Raw genomic sequence first — 20,339 nt, 5'->3', positions numbered from 1 at the left:
ATATTATCATACTTCCGCCTATTAAGTATAAATAATGTTCATGTTGCGAGTGTTTAAGGAATAAGAGATGTGAGAACGTCGCGGCTTGTGCGCGAGCTACCGCTCGCGGGTCGTGACAAAACCCCTCCGCGGTCCTTTAGCTCATTCTCTTCTCTTTTCTCAGGTGACGGATCGTCGGAAATCCTTTTCCGGCACGGCGGAGGTACAGGTGTTGGGACAACTTCCCCGTTCAACCACCGCGCGGTCATAGGGTCCGGCCCTAGACCGAACCGCGGACCGGTTTTCATGTTGATCCATTTTCAGGCATTAACATTTTGGCGCTAGAAGGAGGGGTCTCTCAAGCAACAACCACGAGATTCCACCGGAAAATCTTTCCTCCACGACTTTGAAGGTTCACCACCTTAGGTACCGAAGAACGTGGTCAGGAACCCTTCTCTCGAGATGGCCAACCGCGTGACCGTCTCCGAAAACGCAGCCCCCGCCCCGCGGGGAGCGTCGCGATGAACACTCGGGCTCAAGTCCAGGCCCGCCAAAACCGGGCTCAAAACGCCCCCTAGGCGAGTGTGACCTCCGACCCCGTCCAAGATGAGAGGGACGCGCGGATGACACGCCTGGAAGATGATCTTTTCAGGCTGACTGTCGCGTTGGCCAGGATCGGGAGGTACGAGCCCGCCCTGGAAGGAATCTTCGGGGGAGGGGAGCAGTTGGAGACCCCGCCAAAACGTGAAGGGCGTGACCCCAGGCCAGACGAGAGCGAGGACACCCCGGACCCCAGCTCCCGGGGAGCCGACCGCGGACGCGCCCAGCGCGCGCCGCGTCGTCCCGAGGTACCGAAGAGGCACCTTCACAAAAACCCGCTTCCCCAAGACTCTCGCGCACACACCGACACGTCCCGACGGTCGGCCTTTGCTCGTCTCGGTGGCGGGGAAGAAGTGGCGGACAGCGGAGACTCGCGCAGGTTCCACCCGCCCCGCCGCGTCAACACTGCAGGGCAGGCAGGTAGGAATGAAGATCTCAGGCACCACCTCAACCGCCAATGGGAGATCCCACGACGCCAATCTCCCCCGAGGAGGGCAGAGTCTGCCAACACCGTAGGAGCCCCCCCCGGAAAACCCACTCCCTCGCCAGGACGTGCAAGCAAACCAGGTAGCCAAGGACGCTGGGCGGGTGGTCGTGCCACCCCCCGCGGCGGCGCTACCGGCCCCCGACACGGAGTTGATGAATCTTGTACAAGGGTTACAAAAGGAGATACGGGAGCTCCGAGCGACGCAAAATTCGAACCCCGCGATACGCAACATGGTCGAAGGCACAGCCTTGCCCCTTGTCCCTCACTTACTCACAGAGGAGGTTGTCGGCGATCTCCGGTCCCCCCGACCCTCATTTACGACGAAAGCAGTGACCCCGTCTTTCACCTGGTGCAGTACCAGACGACCATGCAAATCCGGAGGCAAACCCCGGCCGCCATGTGCCGGGCGTTCTGCCTTACCCTCACAGGTCCAGCATTCGAATGGTACCAGAAGCTGACCAAAGGAGCGATAGAGTCGTTCAAAGAGTTAAAGGAACGTTTCATCACCCGTTTCGCAAGCTCGCTGGTACGAAAAAAGGAGAAGTCGTACTTGTGGTCGATCAAGCAAAGGAACGGCGAGTCCCTCCAAAGGTACCTGAGCAGGTTCACGGAGGAGGCAAACAAGGTGAGCGATTACACCGACAATGACGTAATCATCGCCCTAATCGACGGGCTCAAGATGGGCAAGTTCCTAAAGTCGCTCGTTGGCAAGAGACCGACGACCATGACCGAGCTCATGACGCGGGCGGCCGAACACATCTCGGTCGAGGAGTACCTCGAAGGCCGGAAGGCGTCAGAACGAAGCACCCGGAGAAGGGACGAAGATGACCGCGAGGGCGAAGATGCGCAGAGAAAAAGAAATCGGGGACACCCGACCGCGATCACCGGCGTCCGCCCGCCCCGCGACACGAGGCCGAGGCTGGTCGATCGCTTCCGGAAGGATGCAGGCTTCACCCCGCTGTCGACCACGCCAGAAATAATTCTAAGTCTCCACGGAGACAAGTTCACCGAACCAGCACCGATGAAGATTCACCCCACCCAACGCAACAGGAGCAAGTATTGTGATTTTCACAAGGATCACGGGCACGTCACGTCCGAGTGTATCCAGTTGAGAAAGCAGATCGAAGACCTCATCCAGGGAGGTCAGCTTAAAGAATTTGTCCTACAGATGGTGGCGGCCAAAGGAGCCTCGTCCAGCCGGCGACCCCAAGCCGCTGATCAGCGATAACTCGAAGGCACGAGGGTCACCTCCGATCGCAAAAATGATCGGGGAAAGGCAACAGCCACCCCGCTCGACATCGTGACGACCATCATGGGCGGACCAGCAACAAGCGACTCCGTCAAGGGACGCAAGCTATACGCGCGAGCGTTGGAGGGAGACAGGCTGTTGCACCAGGTCAACCTGGCGGGCCATTTTGCCCCACCGCCGACCATGCCTTGCGAAGTCATACACTTCACGGACGATGAGGCAAGGAAAATAGCCCACCCCCACAACGACGCGATCATCGTCAAAGCCCAGATAGCCAACAACATAGTGAAGAGAGTTCTCATTGACAATGGGAGTTCGGCAGACATAATATACAAGGCGGCTCTCGACCGCATGAACCTGGGGAAAATTTCTCACATCCACGTAAAGACACCCTTGTTCAGTTTCATAGGGGAACGCGTCTTCACCGAAGGGTCCATCGAATTGCCAACGACATTCGGGATGGAAGGGGGAGCGCAGGTCACTCGAATGGTTAACTACATGGTAGTCGACCAACCCTCGGCATACAACGTCATCATCGGGAGACCTGCCCTCAACCAGCTCCGTGCCGTCACCTCCACGTTCCACCTACTCGTGAAGTTCCCTACCCCCGACGGGGTTGGCATAATGCAGGGAAGCCAGGCTGACACTAGGGCGTGTTACGTCCAAGGCACCCGAAAGGACACGATCGACATGACGGTCGGAACCATATATCAGATCGAGAACGACTACCCGTGCGAGGTCGGGGACGCACATATGTTCAGCAAACTCGGTTGTGTTAGACGAACGGAAACCTGAGCAGATGGTCATGATCGGCGCCCACCTGCCCGTGATGATAAAGACTCGGCTAGCCTCTTTCCTACATGAATATAAAGATGTCTTTGCATGGACCCATGCGGACATGCCCGACATCGACCCCGAGATCATAGTCCACCGACTCAACATCCTCAAGGGAAAAACGGTTAAGGTCCAAAGAAGGAGAACGTTCAACGCCGAACGATACCTCGCCATCAACGAGGAGGTCGACAAACTAATCGCCGCACAGTTCATCCGCGAAGTCGAGTATCCTGATTGGGTCTCCAACGTGGTTATGGTCAAGAAAGCAAACGGTAAGTGGCGGATATGCATCGACTACTCCGACCTCAATGCCGCGTGCCCAAAAGACTGCTTCCCTCTCCCGAGGATCGACCAGCTGGTTGACGCCACGGCTGGACATGAACTCATGAGCTTCATGGACGCCTACTCGGGATACAATCAGATTCGCATGTATGAACCTGACCAAATCAACACGGCGTTCACGACTGACCGGGGATTGTACTACTACAAAGTCATGCCCTTCGGGCTCAAAAACGCCGGTGCCACGTATCAACGCTTGGTGAACCGCATGTTCGCGAAACAGATAGGCAGGACCATGGAAGTTTATGTTGACGACATGCTCGTCAAAAGTCTCAAGGCCCCCGATCACGTGCAAGACTTGAAGGAGATTTTTACACTCCTTCGCAGGTACAAGATGAAGCTCAACCCCACAAAGTGCGCATTCGGGGTCAAGTCAGGGAAATTCTTAGGTTTTATGGTCAACCAGCGAGGGATCGAAGCGAACCCCGAGAAAATTCGAGCACTGCTCGAAATGAAGAGCCCGCGAAGGGTCAAGGAAGTCCAGAGCCTGACCGGGCGCGTCGCCGCCTTGAGTCGCTTCGTGTCCAAGGCGACGGACAGGTGTCAACCTTTCTTCCAGGGTCTAAAGGATGGGAAAAACTTTGTGTGGGATGAGAAGTGCGAAGCAGCGTTCCAAGAACTAAAAACCTACTTCGGCTCACCGCCTCTCCTCGCGAAATCAAAAGACAACGAGACACTTTACCTCTACCTATCCGTTTCGGGCAGGGCGGTCAGCGCCGTCCTGGTTCGAGAAGAAGATAAGCAAGGCGCTCTTGGACGCCGAGACCATGTACCCGGAGATTGAAAAGCTCGCCCTCGCCTTGACCACCGCCGCCAGGAAGCTTCGTCCATACTTCCAGGCACACCAGGTCGTACTACGGACGGAGCACCCCATCAGGAAGGCCCTACAAAAAGGGACGTCCTCCAGGGTGGCCATCTGGTCCCAAGAGTTAGGCGAATACGGTGTGGAATTTCAACCCAGGGTCGCCATCAAGGGCCAGGCGGTGGCCGACTTCATCGCAGAATTCATATATGACATAGAGACACAACAGGCAGAAGGAGAACCAAAGGAGAACCCCCCAACTCCGAAGAGAAAGGCCGCCCCCTGTGGGCCGGTGTGGGATATGCACGTCGACGGGGCATCCAACTCCCATGGCTCAGGGGCGGGAGTGGTACTCACCAACCCACACAACGAAAAGCTCAAGTATGCCCTCCAGTTCGGCTTCAAGGCTTCAAACAACGAAGCCGAGTATGAGGCTCTCCTCACGGGACTCGAGATCGCCGAGAAGCTTGGCGTGGACAACCTTAAGATACACTGTGACTCCCAGCTCATCACAAAGCAGGTCGAAGGAGAGTATCAAGCTAAGGAAGCAAACATGATCGCCTATCTAGCCGAGGCCCGTCGCCGCCTAGGGGTGTTTGCGTGGTACGAGATCATGCAGGTTCCGAGAAGCTCGAACGCCGAAGCTGACGCGCTGGCCCGGATGGCCTCTGGGGCAGACGACGAGGAATTGGGGAAGGTCCCCATCGAGGTGCTCGCCCGCCCGTCGGTGGAGAAGGCGGAGGTCCTAGCCATTTCCGCTGAAGGTGAACCGACCTGGACGACACCCTTGGTGAAATACTTGCGCCATGGCGGGTTACCCGCCGACCACTCGGAAGCAAAGCGGCTCAAGTACCGAGCATCCAGGTACACCTTGCAGGGCGACACGCTTTACAAAAGGGGATTCTCGCAGCCGCTCCTCCGATGCCTAGAGAGCGACGAAGCCAACTTTGTTCTCAGGGAAATCCACGAGGGGATATGCGGGAACCACTCGGCGGGACAGTCGCTAGCGCTCAAGGCCCTTAAGCAAGGATACTTCTGGCCTACGCTCAAGAAAGATGCGCACGATCTGGCTCGGAAATGCGACAAGTGCCAGCGGTTCGCCCATGTCCCGCATCAGCCCCCGGCCACATTGTGTCCGGTCCTGGTCCCGCAACCCTTCGCGAAGTGGGGGATCAACCTGATTGGAAAACTGCCAAAAGCACCTGGGGGGCGAGAGTACGCGATCGTTGCCATCGACTATTTCACGAAGTGGGTCGAAGCAGAACCCTTGGGTCCCATCACGGAGGGCAACACCACGAACTTCATATGGAGGAACATAATATGTGTTGTCAATGGTGCCCACAAGAAGAGTAGTAGTGTCTATTTATGTACATTTGATGTCATATAGTCTTACGAAGACTCTTGCTTGTAATTGCTTATTCATTAATAAAAAGTTGAAACGTTCATTCAATCTTCCTTGTCTGAAGCTTTATGATAAAACCCTGGTCTTTTAGTCCATAAACAAACCTAACAACTTACGAAGAGACAAATGTAGATTTGCATGAACAAACTCTTCGTAGTTTGCTTAAAACGATATATTCGCAATCTTAGGGTCAAAGGACTATTGACCTCAGTATGATTGTTAGAAGAATCTATGATGTCTGGTTATGAGGCATTGAGAGTTGGGGACTCTATAGTTCTTCTAGGTATCTTCCGAAGGTACTGAATTGACCAGTGCACTTCTAGAGACAATATAAGAACAAACCATTTAACCTCTTATGTCTCGAAGTCACTATGTATGAATTGCATCATGCTTACCTTAATCCTGAAATGAGACATGCCATTTCACACCTTAGTATTCTCATTTGAGAAAGTCAGAGTTCGGACTCACTATGTCATTCCGAACAGGGCCTATTGGTGAAATACTAAGTTGTGAGTATGTCATGAGTAACTTTGTGAAGTTCTCATAGATATGGAATTCATGTACAAGATTGCTGAAATGCAATGTATGTCACCTCATGCTTTGTTCCTTGGAGTGTGAATAAATGAACTGGCCAGTGTCCAAATTGAGTCCTGACTCTTTTGGATGAAACAATGTGACTTGTTAGCTCCTCGTCAATACATTGTTTCTAACTTATTCACAAGCGACAAAGGAGTTGAGGAAATAACAGCTAGAAGGGTAAAATGGTAATTTAGTAAATACCGACTAGCTGATGACATTCATGAAGGGTAAACATAGATAATATTCAGTGGATCCGCTCATCGTAATTAAGTCGAATTCTTGAGTAGAAAATAAATTCATTTGAACCGAGAGATTTTCAGTGTCAGCTCTTTAGTGGAGTCAGTTGGCATTAAGCTAAACTTGGAAAAGGTTTGTGAACTTTTGAGTCCAAGTGTTTAGCTCAAACTTTGTTCATTTGGGTCCATGAGGTCACTGTCACGAATCACATCGATAGGAATAGTTAAACTGGAAGCTAAGTCAAAACAAGAACGAAAATAGTTATAAGGGTATTTTTGTCTTTTGAGACAAAGGATGAAATGAATGTCAATAAATTTTTTGACAAGTTCATTTGATGACTTAATGTCACTCGGCCATGACTTGATCATTGGGCCTTGTGAATTAATTTCATTTCATAAGAATTTTATTGAAAATTCTTAATGGGCCTTTTTCATGTTGTCATGAACAAATGGAAAAGCTTCTAGAAGGCCTTTCTAAAGCATAATAGGCGCCCACTACCCAAAGAGAAAGAGAGTTCCTTTTGTGCATTAATGTATGAAGATACTTGCCAAAAGAAAAAGAGGAAACAAATTTCCTATTCAAGGCAATGGGAATTTCGACCAAGACAAGTCAAGGGAGAAGAAAAATAAAAGAGGAAACAAATCCAAGGTGTCATGAAGGCTTATGTGGCCGTGTGACTTGGATAGGAATGGGAAATAAAGGGTTGCTCATAAAGGCTTGGAAAATAAGAGGAAACTACTTCTTTCCAAGGCCAACCCTTCTCCTATAAATAGGACCCTCATTCCCCTCATTTTATTCATTCCACATAAGTTAGAGATTGAGAACTTCTCTCTCTAGAACTTGTGGTTGCCGCCCCTCTTCTCTCTCTCTCTAAGTTTATTTTCGATTTTTCTTGTCTTGGCACCTAGGTCCTCACTCGACCTAGTGTTTAGCTCTGCGACTTCGAGACTCGTTCTTAAGTCGTAGTGTTTAAAAGTGTCCACTCACTGATTCCTTCTTTTCGAGTGATTTAGTGATAGAAACTTTCGTGGTTGCTCGAGGTGCCGAGGAAAGAAAGAGAGACGTGCTGCGAGGGGAGACGAGCGTTGCAAACTTTCCACAAGCTTCTTCAAAGTTCAAGCTTCAAGAAAGGTTAGTAAACTTCTAGCTCATATTGGTTTTTAATTACATGTACTTGCACTTGTCTAGGTTAGTAAAAACTGTTTTACTTGTAAAAGAACATTTTTAAATTTCCGCCGCTTCCCGAAGCGTTTAATCTTTTTCTTAAACCCTAGATCAATTCCAACAAATGGTATCAGAGCTATGGTCAAAGATTAGCATGTACATGTATTTAAAATTATGAGCTTGAAAATCGTTTTCGAAAGTTTACTAATTTTGTGACAAGTTAGAATTGTTATCTTAGATTTTTTTTAATTTATTGCTCATGTCTTTAAATTAAAAAGCATGTTGATTTTCTATGAGTTTGGGATGTTTTTAAAACACATTAGAATCAGTTCTAAAAGTTTTTAATTTTTTATATTGAAAAACGTGTTTTAAAGGTTTGAGAAATTTCGGTAAATTTTGTGACTAGTTACTTTGTCTTTCTAGTTTCTTTTATTTACCGTATTCGTTTTATGCTTGTTGTTATTTCTTTTATTCTATGTTATTACCTTGCTAATAAAACACATATAAAAGCTTTAAACAACATCTTAAAACGTTCCGTTACACTTGATTCTTTTTCGCACCTAAAAAGGACCAAAGTTTTAATTTATTTCTTTTTCTTTGAGCTGGAGTAAACCCGCATTAAAAGTGGCATAACTCTCTGCTCAGAAATCGAAATTTAATGATGCTTGAATCAAATTAAAGCTCTGTCTGTCCTCTGTCCAATGCCATCGGTTTCGGCTCAAAAGGACATCGGAGCCGCCAGTTATGGCGATTTTACTCCGAGGTGTGCGGCTGTCTGAAACTCCAGTTTTTTAGAAATCCGGATTTTCAAACCCCACTACCATGAGTTATAGAACTCTAATGAGAAAACTTTCTTGAGCAAAAATGTTTTTCATATGATTATAAACATGATGTGTAAGATTAAAATGTTTTGATTTTTGAAAGTTTAATTGAAATTGAATTTTTACAAAACTAGTTTGAATTTTGAAAAACCGTTTTCACTTTCAAACTTGAAAATATTTTGTCATCCAAATCAAATAAATTTTCAAAATGTTTTCAAAACTATATCTATATCACATATGTTCAAAATCTATATGCTCTTGAAAATTTGAGTGGGAGGTCTCCTTGTAGACATGCCGAAAAAATAAAAAGATGTGTAATCTCAAACTTTCAAGTGTTTGAGTGAGTTGATGTTCACACTTCCCTCACGCACTTTCCCGAAATAGAAAATAGGAAAAGATCGAGTATGTACCTTGTGCCTTTATGCACTAATACTGCTCTGAATATGTCGATCTAGGATTCTCTTCTAGTTGTCCGCTCTGTCGCTCTCTAACTAGGAAATTTGTTTCCGAACTTATAAGAGTCGATGAACCAACTCCAAAAACTAAGTGGGAGGGTTATATTCGTTGTTTGTAACCCGCGATCCCCAACACTAGTGAAAGATGCAATAACGTGGGACTAAGAGCCGCTCTTGCGACCCTCACTTAAATGTGAGTACTCCAAGGCGTTATTGCTTCGATCATTGCTCAATGAGCTACGTCCGAGAGTGATGCAATGATGGCAAGGCCTCCCCTTGGGGGATTGTTTTTCAAAGCTGATCTTTTGGACTAAGTGGTTGGTTGCACACTTAGGCTCAATCCCTAGTATCCTCCCTTGAGGCTCTGCGAAATGATGTGAGTGATCAAACCAATTTAAAAGGTGGCTAGTCAAAATAGATGTATTGACATCTTGGCTTAGCATTAATGATGTGTCATTTACTTATAAATGGAGATTTTTTGCGGCCTTCTCTTGAGGGAGTAAATTATCGTTTGGTTTATAACACCTTTGGATTTTACAAAAGTCTTAATAAAACTTAAATCCTAAACCAAAGACTAATCATAAACTTGTTTCAACTTTTATAGGCAATATGTCTCCCAACTCTCTCTCTTTCTTTTTTTCCTCGAATAAACTCAAAAACGAAAACTACGTAGATTCGAAACGTAACCTCGACATAATACCTACCGTTAACAAGCACAAATGGGTACTCACCACCCCGTGTCCTCCTCTGACGAATGATGATTCAATTCAAGAGGACAATGACGCCTTAGCGGCCTGGCTTCGATCCGATGAGATTGTGAGGTGCTATATCTTGGCATCTATGAACAATGTGCTGAAAGAGCAACATCGTGACATCGAGACTGCCGCTGACATGCTCTACAATCTCCTTGAGATGTTTGAAGGGCAAAGGCGTCAAGCAAGGCAACAAGCAGTCCGACAGTTTATGAACTGTCATATGAAGGCTAGGACTCCTGTTAGAGACTTTATGATACTGATCATTAGTTTTCTAAATAAGATGGAAATCCTAGGATCTGAGATTGATGGGAAGAATATCATAGATATGATCTTAGAAACTCTCCCCGGATCTCTTGATACCTCCAAGATGAACTACTCCATAAACAAGCTAGAGTACACTGTTACCAAGCTTATGGAGGAACTTCACACTGCTGTAGGTCTCACTAAGAAAAAGAGGAATCAAGGAGAGGCACATGCTACTGAGCAAGAAGCCTCCGCCTCTAGAACTGTGAAGAGACCTGACAAGGCCGATAAAAAGAACTGTCCCGCCTATCTCAAAGCAAAGGAACATAGTATTGTACTAGTTACCGAAGCATGCTTAGTAGCTGATAATGTATCATCGTGGATTATTGACTCCGCTGCTACTAACCATATTTTTTGTTCCTTGAATGGTTTCAAGAAAACCAAAAGCTTAGAGGAAGGCGAGTTCTGTTTCAAATGGGGTGATGGGAGCCTGGTGTCTGCAAAGGCAGTGGGATCCGTGACGCTGTCTTTTGAAGACCGCACTTTAAATTTGAATAATGTTTATTTTGTTCCTACCTTTGGGAAGAACTTAATATCCGTTGCTCGTCTTCGTGAGCAAGATTATTGTTTAAAGTTCATTAAGAATGGAATTCGTATTTCGTTTCCTGATAATTCTTTTTTCACTGATGCATGTATGAAGAATGCTCTTTTCTACATCTATCCCACTCAACCTTCTCTTTTTGACACCGAAATAGATAACGATCTAATTAGGGAGCCAAAGAGGATCAAACTTTCTGAATCCTCCGATCTAACAAAATCAACATACCTCTGGCACTTAAGACTTGGTCATATCAGTCTAGATAGGATTAAGAGACTTGTGAGGGATGGTCCACTCCAAGCCTCTGCAATAGGCTCACTACCTACTTGCGAATCCTGCATAGAAGGAAAAATGACTAAGCGACCTTTCTCCGATAAGGGTCGAAGAGCCACTGAGTTGCTGGAACTAATACATTCTGATGTATGTGGTCCGCTCAACCAACAGGCACGTGGAGGATACGAATACTTCGTTACCTTCACAAGCTTCTTCAAAGTTCAAGCTTCAAGAAAGGTTAGTAAACTTCTAGCTCATATTGGTTTTTAATTACATGTACTTGCACTTGTCTAGGTTAGTAAAAACTGTTTTACTTGTAAAAGAAAATTTTTAAAATTCCGCCGCTTACCGAAGCGTTAATTATTTTCTCAAACCCTAGATCGATTCCAACAATATGTCACCACGGGATACCTGCATCCATAGTCACAGACAATGGGAGGCAGTTCGACAACGACAAGCTCCGTCACCTGTGCGAGGAACTAGGGATCAGCAAGACGTTCTCATCTCCCAGACACCCCCAGGCAAACGGTCAAGTCGAGGCCATAAAAAAAACCATAAAGGAAAACCTGAAGAAGAAGCTGGAAGACAAGAAGGGGAAGTGGGCAGAAAAGCTCCCTTTCGTTCTCTGGGCGTACAGGACGACAACCCGCTCCGCCACCGGCGAAACACCTTTCGCCCTCACCTACGGCGTCGAGGCAGTCATCCCCGCCGAAGTAGCAATCCCCTCCCCCCGAGTGGAACACTTCGATGAAGAAGGGAATGACGAAACCCTCCGAGGCGAGCTGGACTTGATCGAAGAAAGAAGAGAAGACGTACTCGCGCACATGGCGGCGCAAAAGAGGGTCGTCGAACGCCACTACAATTCCAGGGTGAAGGCTCATCGCTTCGCTGAAGGCAACCTCGTCTTGCGGAGAGTTTTCCAGAACACCCAAGAACTCGGCGCAGGAGTGCTCGGACCCACCTGGGAAGGTCCCTACCGCGTCCGCCAGGTGATCCGTGACGGAACCTACCGCCTCGAGGAGACAGGCGGGAAGGAAATCAAGCACCCATGGAACGGCAAGCATTTGAGACAATATTATCAGTGATGCATGAACTCAACCAGCGACCTATTTTTACCTTCTTTATTTTTTATTTCAACGAAGTGTGTAGTGAAACACATATGAAAGTGTCTTTGTAATCGGTCCCATGTAACCGCAAACACTATTTTAGTTTAATGAAACGCATTTACCCATCTCTCGAATCCTCATTTATCACCTGACGTGCAATTATCGCTTATGTTAATGTCACAATAAAGGGATTTAAGGGTGAAAGTAGCCTTCTAAGTCTCTTCCCCAATCTTTACAAAATCACGCAAGAGACTGGGGGGTTAATGATGAACAGGGACTCGAGACATCAACGATGTCCGGCCCAACAGCGAGGAAGGCAGCGAGGCGCCCACGAGGCACTCACGCGAACATGGACTCGAGACATCAACGATGTCCGGCCCAACAGCGAGGAAGGCAGCGAGGCGACCACGAGGCACTCACGCGAACAGGGACTCGAGACGTCAACGATGTCCGGCCCAACAGCGAGGAAGGCGGCGAGGCGCCCACGAGGCACTCACGCGAACAGGGACTCGAGACGTCAAAGATGTTCGGCCCAACAGCGAGGAAGGCGGCGAGGCGCCCACGAGGCACTCACGCGAACAGAGACTCGAGACATCAACGATGTCCGGCCCAACAGCGAGGAAGGCGACGAGGCGCCCACGAGGCACTCACGCGAACAGGGACTTGAGACGTCAAAGATGTCCGGCCCAACAGCGAGGAAGGCGGCGAGGCGCCCACGAGGCACTCACGCGAACAAGGACTCGAGACGTCAAAGATGTCCGGCCCAACAGCAAGGAAGGCGGCGAGGCGCACACGAGGCACTCACGCGAACAGGGACTCGAGACGTCAAAGATGTCCGGCCCAACAATGAGGAAGGCGGCGAGGCGCCCACGAGGCACTCACGCGAACAGGGACTCGAGACGTCAAAGATGTCCGGCCCAACAGCGAGGCAGGCGGCGAGGCGCCCACGAGGCACTCACGCGAACAGGTACTCGAGACATCAACGATGTCCGGCCCAACAGCGAAAAAGGTGGCAAGGCGCCCCTAAAGTCAAAAACATCAAAGCAAGCAAGATATTCAACACAGTATAACACTCAAAGACGAATATTAAAGACAACTCTCGCACCATCAAGACTCACAATATATAAAGGTCTCGCGCCGTCGAGACTCAAACAAAAAGAAAAAGAGAGCTCGTGTCGTCGAGACCCTAATAATAATAAAAAGACGTTTGGATGAAGTGTCGAAGTAATTCCAGCTCGGCTAGACGAGGAGACGAGCTCGACTAGACAACGTGATGAGCTCGACTAGCTGGTGACGAGCTCGACTAGATGACGTGACGAGCTCGACTAGCTGGTGACCAGCTCAACCAGACGACGTGACGAGCTCGAACTAGCTGGTGACGAGCTCGACTAGACGAGGTGACGAGGTCAAAATCCCAACACCATCAATACTCTTACAAAATATTATTTTGAAAAAGATTGCACAGATAATCCATAGACTCTTAAAGATTATACAACTATTAATGCTCTAAGGGAAATTGTTCATTTGTCAAATAAACCCAAAACTGGGACCCGCGAAAGATACAGCGGACTAGAAGGACGCCCAACAAGCTGCGCCACCAAAAGGAAAAAACCAACAAATGATAGTTTTTCCAAAAGCATACAAACACAGAAACTACGCAAAAGAAAAAAAAAGGGACAAGCACGAAATGTCATAAGCGACCGTACGAACAAAGGACATGAAAGCTCCTAAAACGACGAGTCGCTATCACCACTCAAGTCTACTCGCTCCTCGCCCCAAGGGGGAACCTCCTCGTCCTCGCCAGCCTCAGTCACCTCCGGAGGCAAGTTAGAAGGAACATGGGAGAAAGAAATAGGGAGACCCGGGTTCTCTGCTATCGTCTTTCCTTTCCCTCAAAAGATCCCGTGCCAGTAAGAAATCGTACGCTCGTACGCCTGATTGGAAATGAGCTGGCGCCGCGCCTCCCGAAGTACGTCGCACTCCGCCCGAAACGCATTACGCTCCGTCTGAATGGTGGAACGATCTGCGCGAACAGCCTGTAGGTTCGAACGAATATGTCGGAGCTCAACGGCCTGATTGCGGTTCTTTCCCGATAAGTCAACAGCCTTCAGACGGTGGTTCGGCCGTCTACGCCAAGTCGCAGAAGTTGCGTTTCACAGCAAGGGCAGAGAAGTAGCACTGCAAACATATAAACTAAAATAAATTAAAAAAAAAATTATATATATAAGTAAATATGTATACCTGCAAAGCATTCCGAGTAAGTGTCTCGACGAGAGCAACGCCGGGCATCCGATCTATTTTGATCACCTCCGACGGAAGAGCCGCTTCGATGCAAGCAATGGCCTTAGCAGCCAAAGGGACTGACCCCCGAAAAGAGGACGGCACTGCGGCGGGTGACGTGCGATGAGCTTCCCTATTCTTCTTCGAAACAGTGCCGCGAAGAAGAGCAGACGACGTAGACTTGTCATCTCTAGGCCTCATCGAGCTAGCGCCCGACACCCTCACGGACAAGGCAGGGGCCTTGCCAGCATAAGAAGACGAGACGAGCAGAGGAGGCGGAGAAGGAAGCCTGGCGTCAATGAAAGATGTCGACCCTATCCACCTACGCCCGCGAGCACCACGAGTCTTCTCAGCCACCATACCTAAAGCATACCGATCATTAAAAAAAATGGAGATAAACGCACCCACAAAAGATGGCACAATTAGACAAATACCACAACGACCACCCCTTGCTAAAGGAGACAAAGGAACCGAAGGATCCAGAGACTCTCGAGGTAACTCGTCGACAGCCTCGACAACGAGAGAAAGAAGTAACCAGGGGCGCGGTAGGACGGTCGGAATCTCGTTGGCCGGGCGATAGGGAAACCACCCGACCCTCTCCCAAAGACTTGGATCTCGATACTGAGACGCGACAAGCTCTGAGTAAGAACGAGAATCTATAAAAGAAGCAAACTCCTCAGAAGGCCCGTAAGGCTTCGGGGTTTTGGCGACATCGACAAAACGAAGCGGAATACTGCCAAGACCTGGAGAACGGACATAAAAATAATCATATACCCAACACCTATCTTTGTTGGGAAACTCCTCGAGCAGAGCCGACCTCCGATGCCGAACAAGACATGACCCCGGCGTCCGAGCATTCGGCCTCACGCGACATGCGGAAAGGAACTCATCAACGGAAAGCTCTTTTCCTTTCTCCTTGAACCAAATGATGTAATAACCAATTATACCATAATAGCTCTTTGCGTTCAATTGGCCAAGAGCCAAGTGGACCCTCTGAAAAAGAGCGAGAATGAAGGGATGAAGCGGAAAACGAAGGCCGTTTCGGAGACTCTCGACATGGACAGCGGTGTAACCCGCAGGAGGCTCGCTAGCAACGTCACCAGGCTTGGGCACGATGATCGAAACATCGCTGGGAATCCGGAAGTCCCGAACAAAATACTCTGCTCTTTCCTTTGTCGTCAAACACGGAACCTCAAGGCCGGAGAATTTACCAGGCGCCGGCCTCGGACCGATAAGTCTCTTCCGTTTGGGCGGCTCTCTCTCGCCCGAGCCACTGCCACGCAACATGACGGTGCTTCCAAGAACCTCGCCGACACCCGAGGCTAAAATTCCCACACCGCTCGATGCTTCCAGCTCAAAACCCGGCGAACTCTTTTCTCCACCAGTCGCTTCCGCCGAGACGATCTGTTCTCCATCGACGGTCCCCGCCATGCACGTCCCACATGACAGCCTCGACGAGTTCCAATCTCCACCGGTCGCTATTTCGACGGTCGACTCCAGCGCATTGACGACGGTTTCCACGCCTTGCAAAGTCGGCGGTGTGACTTCGGGCTCGCTGACGCCCATCTCCATGGCCATCCCGGACAAAGAGGAAAGAAGCGCATCGTCAAAGTAATCTCCATAGTCAATTTCCGGGTGTGAAGGTGAAAAGGTCATGTTGCTGCCTTCCAAAAAGCTAGATATATCCTCCAAATCGAATTCTTGAGGGGACGATATCCAACTTCCCAACTCATCGTATGGGACACTTAAAGAAGGGAACAATGGTGATTCTCCACCATTTGTGAGTTGGTTGGTGTTGCTCATATTAATGGAGAAAAGAAGACTAAGAGTGAAAAGAAAATAAAAGTTATATAAATAAAACAAAGAGAACGCAAAAGGCAACGAAGAATAAAGAATGAGGGTGAGTAAGGAATCTACCTCTTTCTTGTTGGATGAATGGAGATTCAAGTGTCCAAAGTGGTGAAAGAGGCTTATCACGGTACCTAGCAGCAAGAGAAAAAAAGGAGGAAAGGGAGATAAGGTGAATATTTAAAACCCAAGACAAAGAAGATGCAACTTGGAAGAATAAAACGAAGAAGAAAAAACCGAGTAGAAATAGAGATATATTTTGTCAATCGCGGAAAAGAATGGAAGCCCATTCTTGTGCCTGACAAACACAAAATCGCACGGCAAAAATAAAATGATGGAAACTAGTTGAGATATGCTCCAGCAGAGAATAAACAATGTATGTATAAAATATATCTTCTCAAGTAGAGTGAGGCCATCAACACATGGAAAAGTAATCGGGAAGTCAAAGGGATTGGCAGCTCAATCACCACGAAAAAGAAGGAAAGCCCATTCTTGTGCCTGACAAACACAAAACCATACGGCAAAAATATAATGATGGAAATTCACAGAGATATGCTACAGCAGAAAATAACCAATATATGTATAAACTATACCTTCTCAAATAGCATACGGCTATCAGCACATGGGAAAGGAATCGAAAGTCAAAAGGGTTAGTAGCTTTATCACTGTGCCTGACACCATATCTTAAGGGAGTTAGTAGCCTAGCAGGAAAAAATATCTATATATATATATATATATATATATATATATACATGTATATATAATAATAATGATAAATATAATAAATAAAATGAAGCTCACGGATCCAGGCTCAACGAAATACTAGAGCGGAGCAAATAATTTCACGGGCGACAAGTCCTCCAAAAAACTGGGGGATTAATGTTAACGACGACCTCCAGGCGAGCTCGACCTCCAGGCGAGCTCGACCTCCAGGCCAGGCTCGACCTCCAGGCGAACTCGACCTCCAGGCAAGCTCGACATCCAGGTGAGCTCGACCCACCAGGCGAGCTCGACCTCCAGGCAGGCTCGACCCCCAGGCGAGCTAGACCTCCAGGCGAGCTAGACCTCCAGGCAGGATCGACCTCCAGGCGATCTCGACCTCCAGGCAGGCTCGATCACCAGGCCTGGAGACGGAGCGAGAAGCCCACGCCGAGCTGGAGAAACTTGCGCACCTGACGCCCGCGCGCTCGCGTCGAGCTAGAGATGACTGCGCACTGACGCCGGCACGAAGACGGAGCGAGAAGCCCGCGCCTGCGCCGAGCTGGAGAAGCTCGCGCTTGCGCCAAGCTGGAGAGGCGTGCACGTCAGACACCGGCCTGGAGACGGAGCGAGAAGCCCGCGCCGAGCTGGAGAAACTCGCGCACCTAACGCCCGCGCGCTCGCGTCGAGCTAGAGATGACTACCCACCGACGCCGGGCTGGAGAAACCCATGCGCTCGCATCGAGTTAGAGAAGCATGCGCACTCACGCCGAGCTGGAGACGCATGCGTGCCCGACAGAGGCCCGAAGATGGTGCGAGAAGCCCACACCTGCGTCGAGCTAGAGAAGTCCGCGTGCTCACGCCGGGCTGGAGAGGCCCGCGCGCCGGACATCGACCCGAAGACAGAGCGCCCCGCCGAAGCTGATGAAAGGAACTCTCGGTCGAACGCGATCTTCAAGCGCCCGCCGCACGCGTCAGAGATCTCGCCCTGTGCGACCAAGATCTGAAAGTGTTGCTCCTCGTCGTGGCCCAGGTGACGACCCCCGACGCATAGCCACGAGCAGCTCATGCGAGGAAAAAGAAATGAAGGGGAGGAATGCCAATTTCTCGGATCTACAATTTGGTTTTGAAACCCAGAGCGCTCACCATCGACATACTCAAGCTAGGGAACCAAAGATGTTCGGGATAACGTCCAAAAAGGCAACGATCCACCCCGAAGGCACAAAGTTTCTTGAACGACTAAGTCCTCCAAAAAAACTGGGGGGTTAATGTTGTGTGGGATTTTTCCCATCCAAAAAACATCAAGGCCCAACTCAACCAAGGATGCATGGCGACCCCGGCCCAAGGAGTAGAGCCCGGGATTAAGACAAGTCGAGCTCACCCCTGAGGGGACCTCCCATCCTGGCGTCCAGGCTCGACCTCCAGGCAGGGTCGACCTCCAGGCCAGGCGCGACCTCCGAGCCAGGCTCGACCTCCCACCAGGCGAGCTCGACCTCCAGGCCAGGTTCGACCTCCAGGCAGGCTTGACCTCCAGGCCAGGTTCGACATCCAGCCAGGCTCGACCTCCAGGCCAGCTCGACCTCCAGCCAGGCTCGACCTCCATGCAAGGTCGACCTCTAGGCCAGGCTCGACCTCCAGGTTCGACCTCCAGCCGAGCTCGACCTCCAGGCCAGGTTCGACCTCCAGGCAGGCTCGACCTCCAGGCCAGGTTCGACCTCCAAGCAGGCTCGACATCCAGGCCAGGCTCGACCGCCGGCCAAGCTCGACCTCCGGGCGAGCTCGACCTCCAAGCGAGCTCGACCCCCAGGCGAGCTCGACCTCCAGGCAGGCTCGACCTCCAGGCCAGGTTCGACCTCCAAGCAGGCTCGACATCCAGCCAGGCTCGACCTCCAGGCCAGCTCGACATGCAGCCAGGCTCGACCTCCAGGCCAGCTCGACCTCCAGGCAGGCTCGACATCCAGGCGAGCTCGACCCCCCAGGCGAGCTCGACCTCCAGGCAGGCTCGACCTCCAGCCAGGGTCGACCTCCAGGTCAGGCTCGACCCCCAGGCGAGCTCGACCTCCAAGCGAGCTCGACCTCCAGGCCAGGTTCGACCTCCAGGAGGAAGTCCAACCCAAAAATTGTGAAGACAATCCCAGCCCGGCCAAGGGCCAGGAAAGAAAAATCACAGCCCTGCCAAGGGCCAATCCCTCCCGTAAAACTCACAAAACCGGAGGATCCCTCCGGTAGTACCCACAAAACCAGAGGACACCTTTGGTAAGGCTCACAAAACCAGAGGATCCCTCCGGTAAAGCTCACAAAACCGGAGGATCCCTCCGGTAGAAACCACAAAACCGGAAGATCCCTCCGGTAAAATCTACAAAACCGGAGGATCCCTCTGGTAAAATCCACAAAACCGGAGAATCCCTCCGCCAAGTTTCCATAATTTTTCACATTCAAAATCCTATAAATACCTCCATTTTTCCCATTTGGAGATAAGTTTGGCTCACACACTCAAAACCTCTGCTTCTCTGTCATCAGAGCTTCTCTCTCTAGAACTCGAAGCGCGACACCTAGACTAATGTTGAGCGTCGGAGTGCCCGCCGGAGGAAACCCCTCCGCGGTCCTTTAGGTCATTCTCTTCTCTTTTCTCAGGTGACGGGTCGTCGGAAATCCTTTTCCGGCACGGTGGAGGTACAGGTGTTGGGACAACTTCCCCGTTCGACCACCGCGCGGTCATAGGGTCTGGCCCTAGACCGAACCGCGGACCGGTTTTCATGTTGATCCATTTTCAGGCATTAACATTAATACAGTTTTCATGCCTGTGAAAGTTTACACCATATCAACATAAACTAACCAGCTTGTTTACAAACCCACTTTTCCAAATTCGAATCCCTCGAATCCGAATTAGAGTTGACAGTGTTCCGGTGCAGGTTCATTGCAAATATTCAAATTCGTAACACTGAACTCAAATATTCAACGGAGAAGTAATCGACATACCTGGTCTGAATTGTGAATTTGATCGGCGAGTCTTCTAGGATTCGAATCCCCTATTCGAAGGTTAGGGTTTTAGTCACGAACACGAGAGTGAAAAGAGACTGAGTGCAAACGAGATGAGAGAGTAGCGCGAGAGAGATGTTCGAGGTCGAGATAGAGAGAGAGAGAGAGAGAGAGAGAGAGAGAGAGACTGGAGAGAGAGAGAGAGAGAGTGATGAGAGAGAGAGAGATCGTCAAATTAGGTCTGAAGAAGAAGTTGGCACGTGTGAGTTAAAATCAATTGAAAACTCCACATGTGTGAAATAAGTGGGATTTGCATTTTCAATCAGATTTGTGAAGGAAAATGAAGTCCATATTTTAGTTATCCAATTTAAATCATATTTTTCATAAAACAAACTTTCCATCTTATTTTTCTCAATCCAAACAAGACCAAAAAAATGCAATGGATTCTCATTTTCATTTCCTTTGTATTTTCCGGGTTCCAAACGAGGCCTTAGAGTCTCGGGACGGTGACCAGAAGCAGATCACCGTCCCGGGCTCGATTTCTACGGTGTGAGGACTCAACCCGCAAACTTTTGATAAATATAATTCCACCACATAGGTCACTGATGTC

The 20,339-nt window shown here is 49.4% G+C and overlaps 1 protein-coding gene across 1 annotated transcript; it reads left to right on the top strand.

Moving 5' to 3' along the window:
• The first annotated feature begins 3,213 nt into the window (after positions 1-3,213).
• On the top strand, positions 3,214-11,902 carry LOC149387751 (uncharacterized). Its single transcript, XM_089622240.1, has 3 exons — positions 3,214-4,123; positions 4,194-5,538; positions 11,455-11,902. The coding sequence occupies exons 1-3, from the start codon at positions 3,214-3,216 to the stop codon at positions 11,900-11,902; spliced, it is 2,703 nt and encodes a 900-aa protein (XP_089478366.1).
• The last annotated feature ends 8,437 nt before the right edge of the window (positions 11,903-20,339 follow it).

The sequence above is a fragment of the Urtica dioica genome, chromosome 8, assembly GCF_054948205.1.
Source record: "Urtica dioica subsp. dioica isolate 48M chromosome 8, U.dioica_male_clone48M_v1_H2, whole genome shotgun sequence".
Taxonomy (NCBI): Eukaryota; Viridiplantae; Streptophyta; class Magnoliopsida; order Rosales; family Urticaceae; genus Urtica; species Urtica dioica.
This window is presented reverse-complemented; position numbering and strand designations above follow the sequence as displayed.

What these genes read in the sequence shown, in the direction of transcription:
- LOC149387751 (XM_089622240.1), top strand. Translation starts at nt 3,214, where the DNA reads ATGCCCGACATCGACCCCGAGATCATAGTCCACCGACTCAACATCCTC. An exon ending in AGAACTAAAAACCTACTTCG is followed by an intron (nt 4,124 to 4,193) that starts GCTCACCGCCTC and finishes CGTTTCGGGCAG; the next exon opens with GGCGGTCAGCGCCGTCCTGG. An exon ending in GCCATCGACTATTTCACGAA is followed by an intron (nt 5,539 to 11,454) that starts GTGGGTCGAAGC and finishes CTGGGCGTACAG; the next exon opens with GACGACAACCCGCTCCGCCA.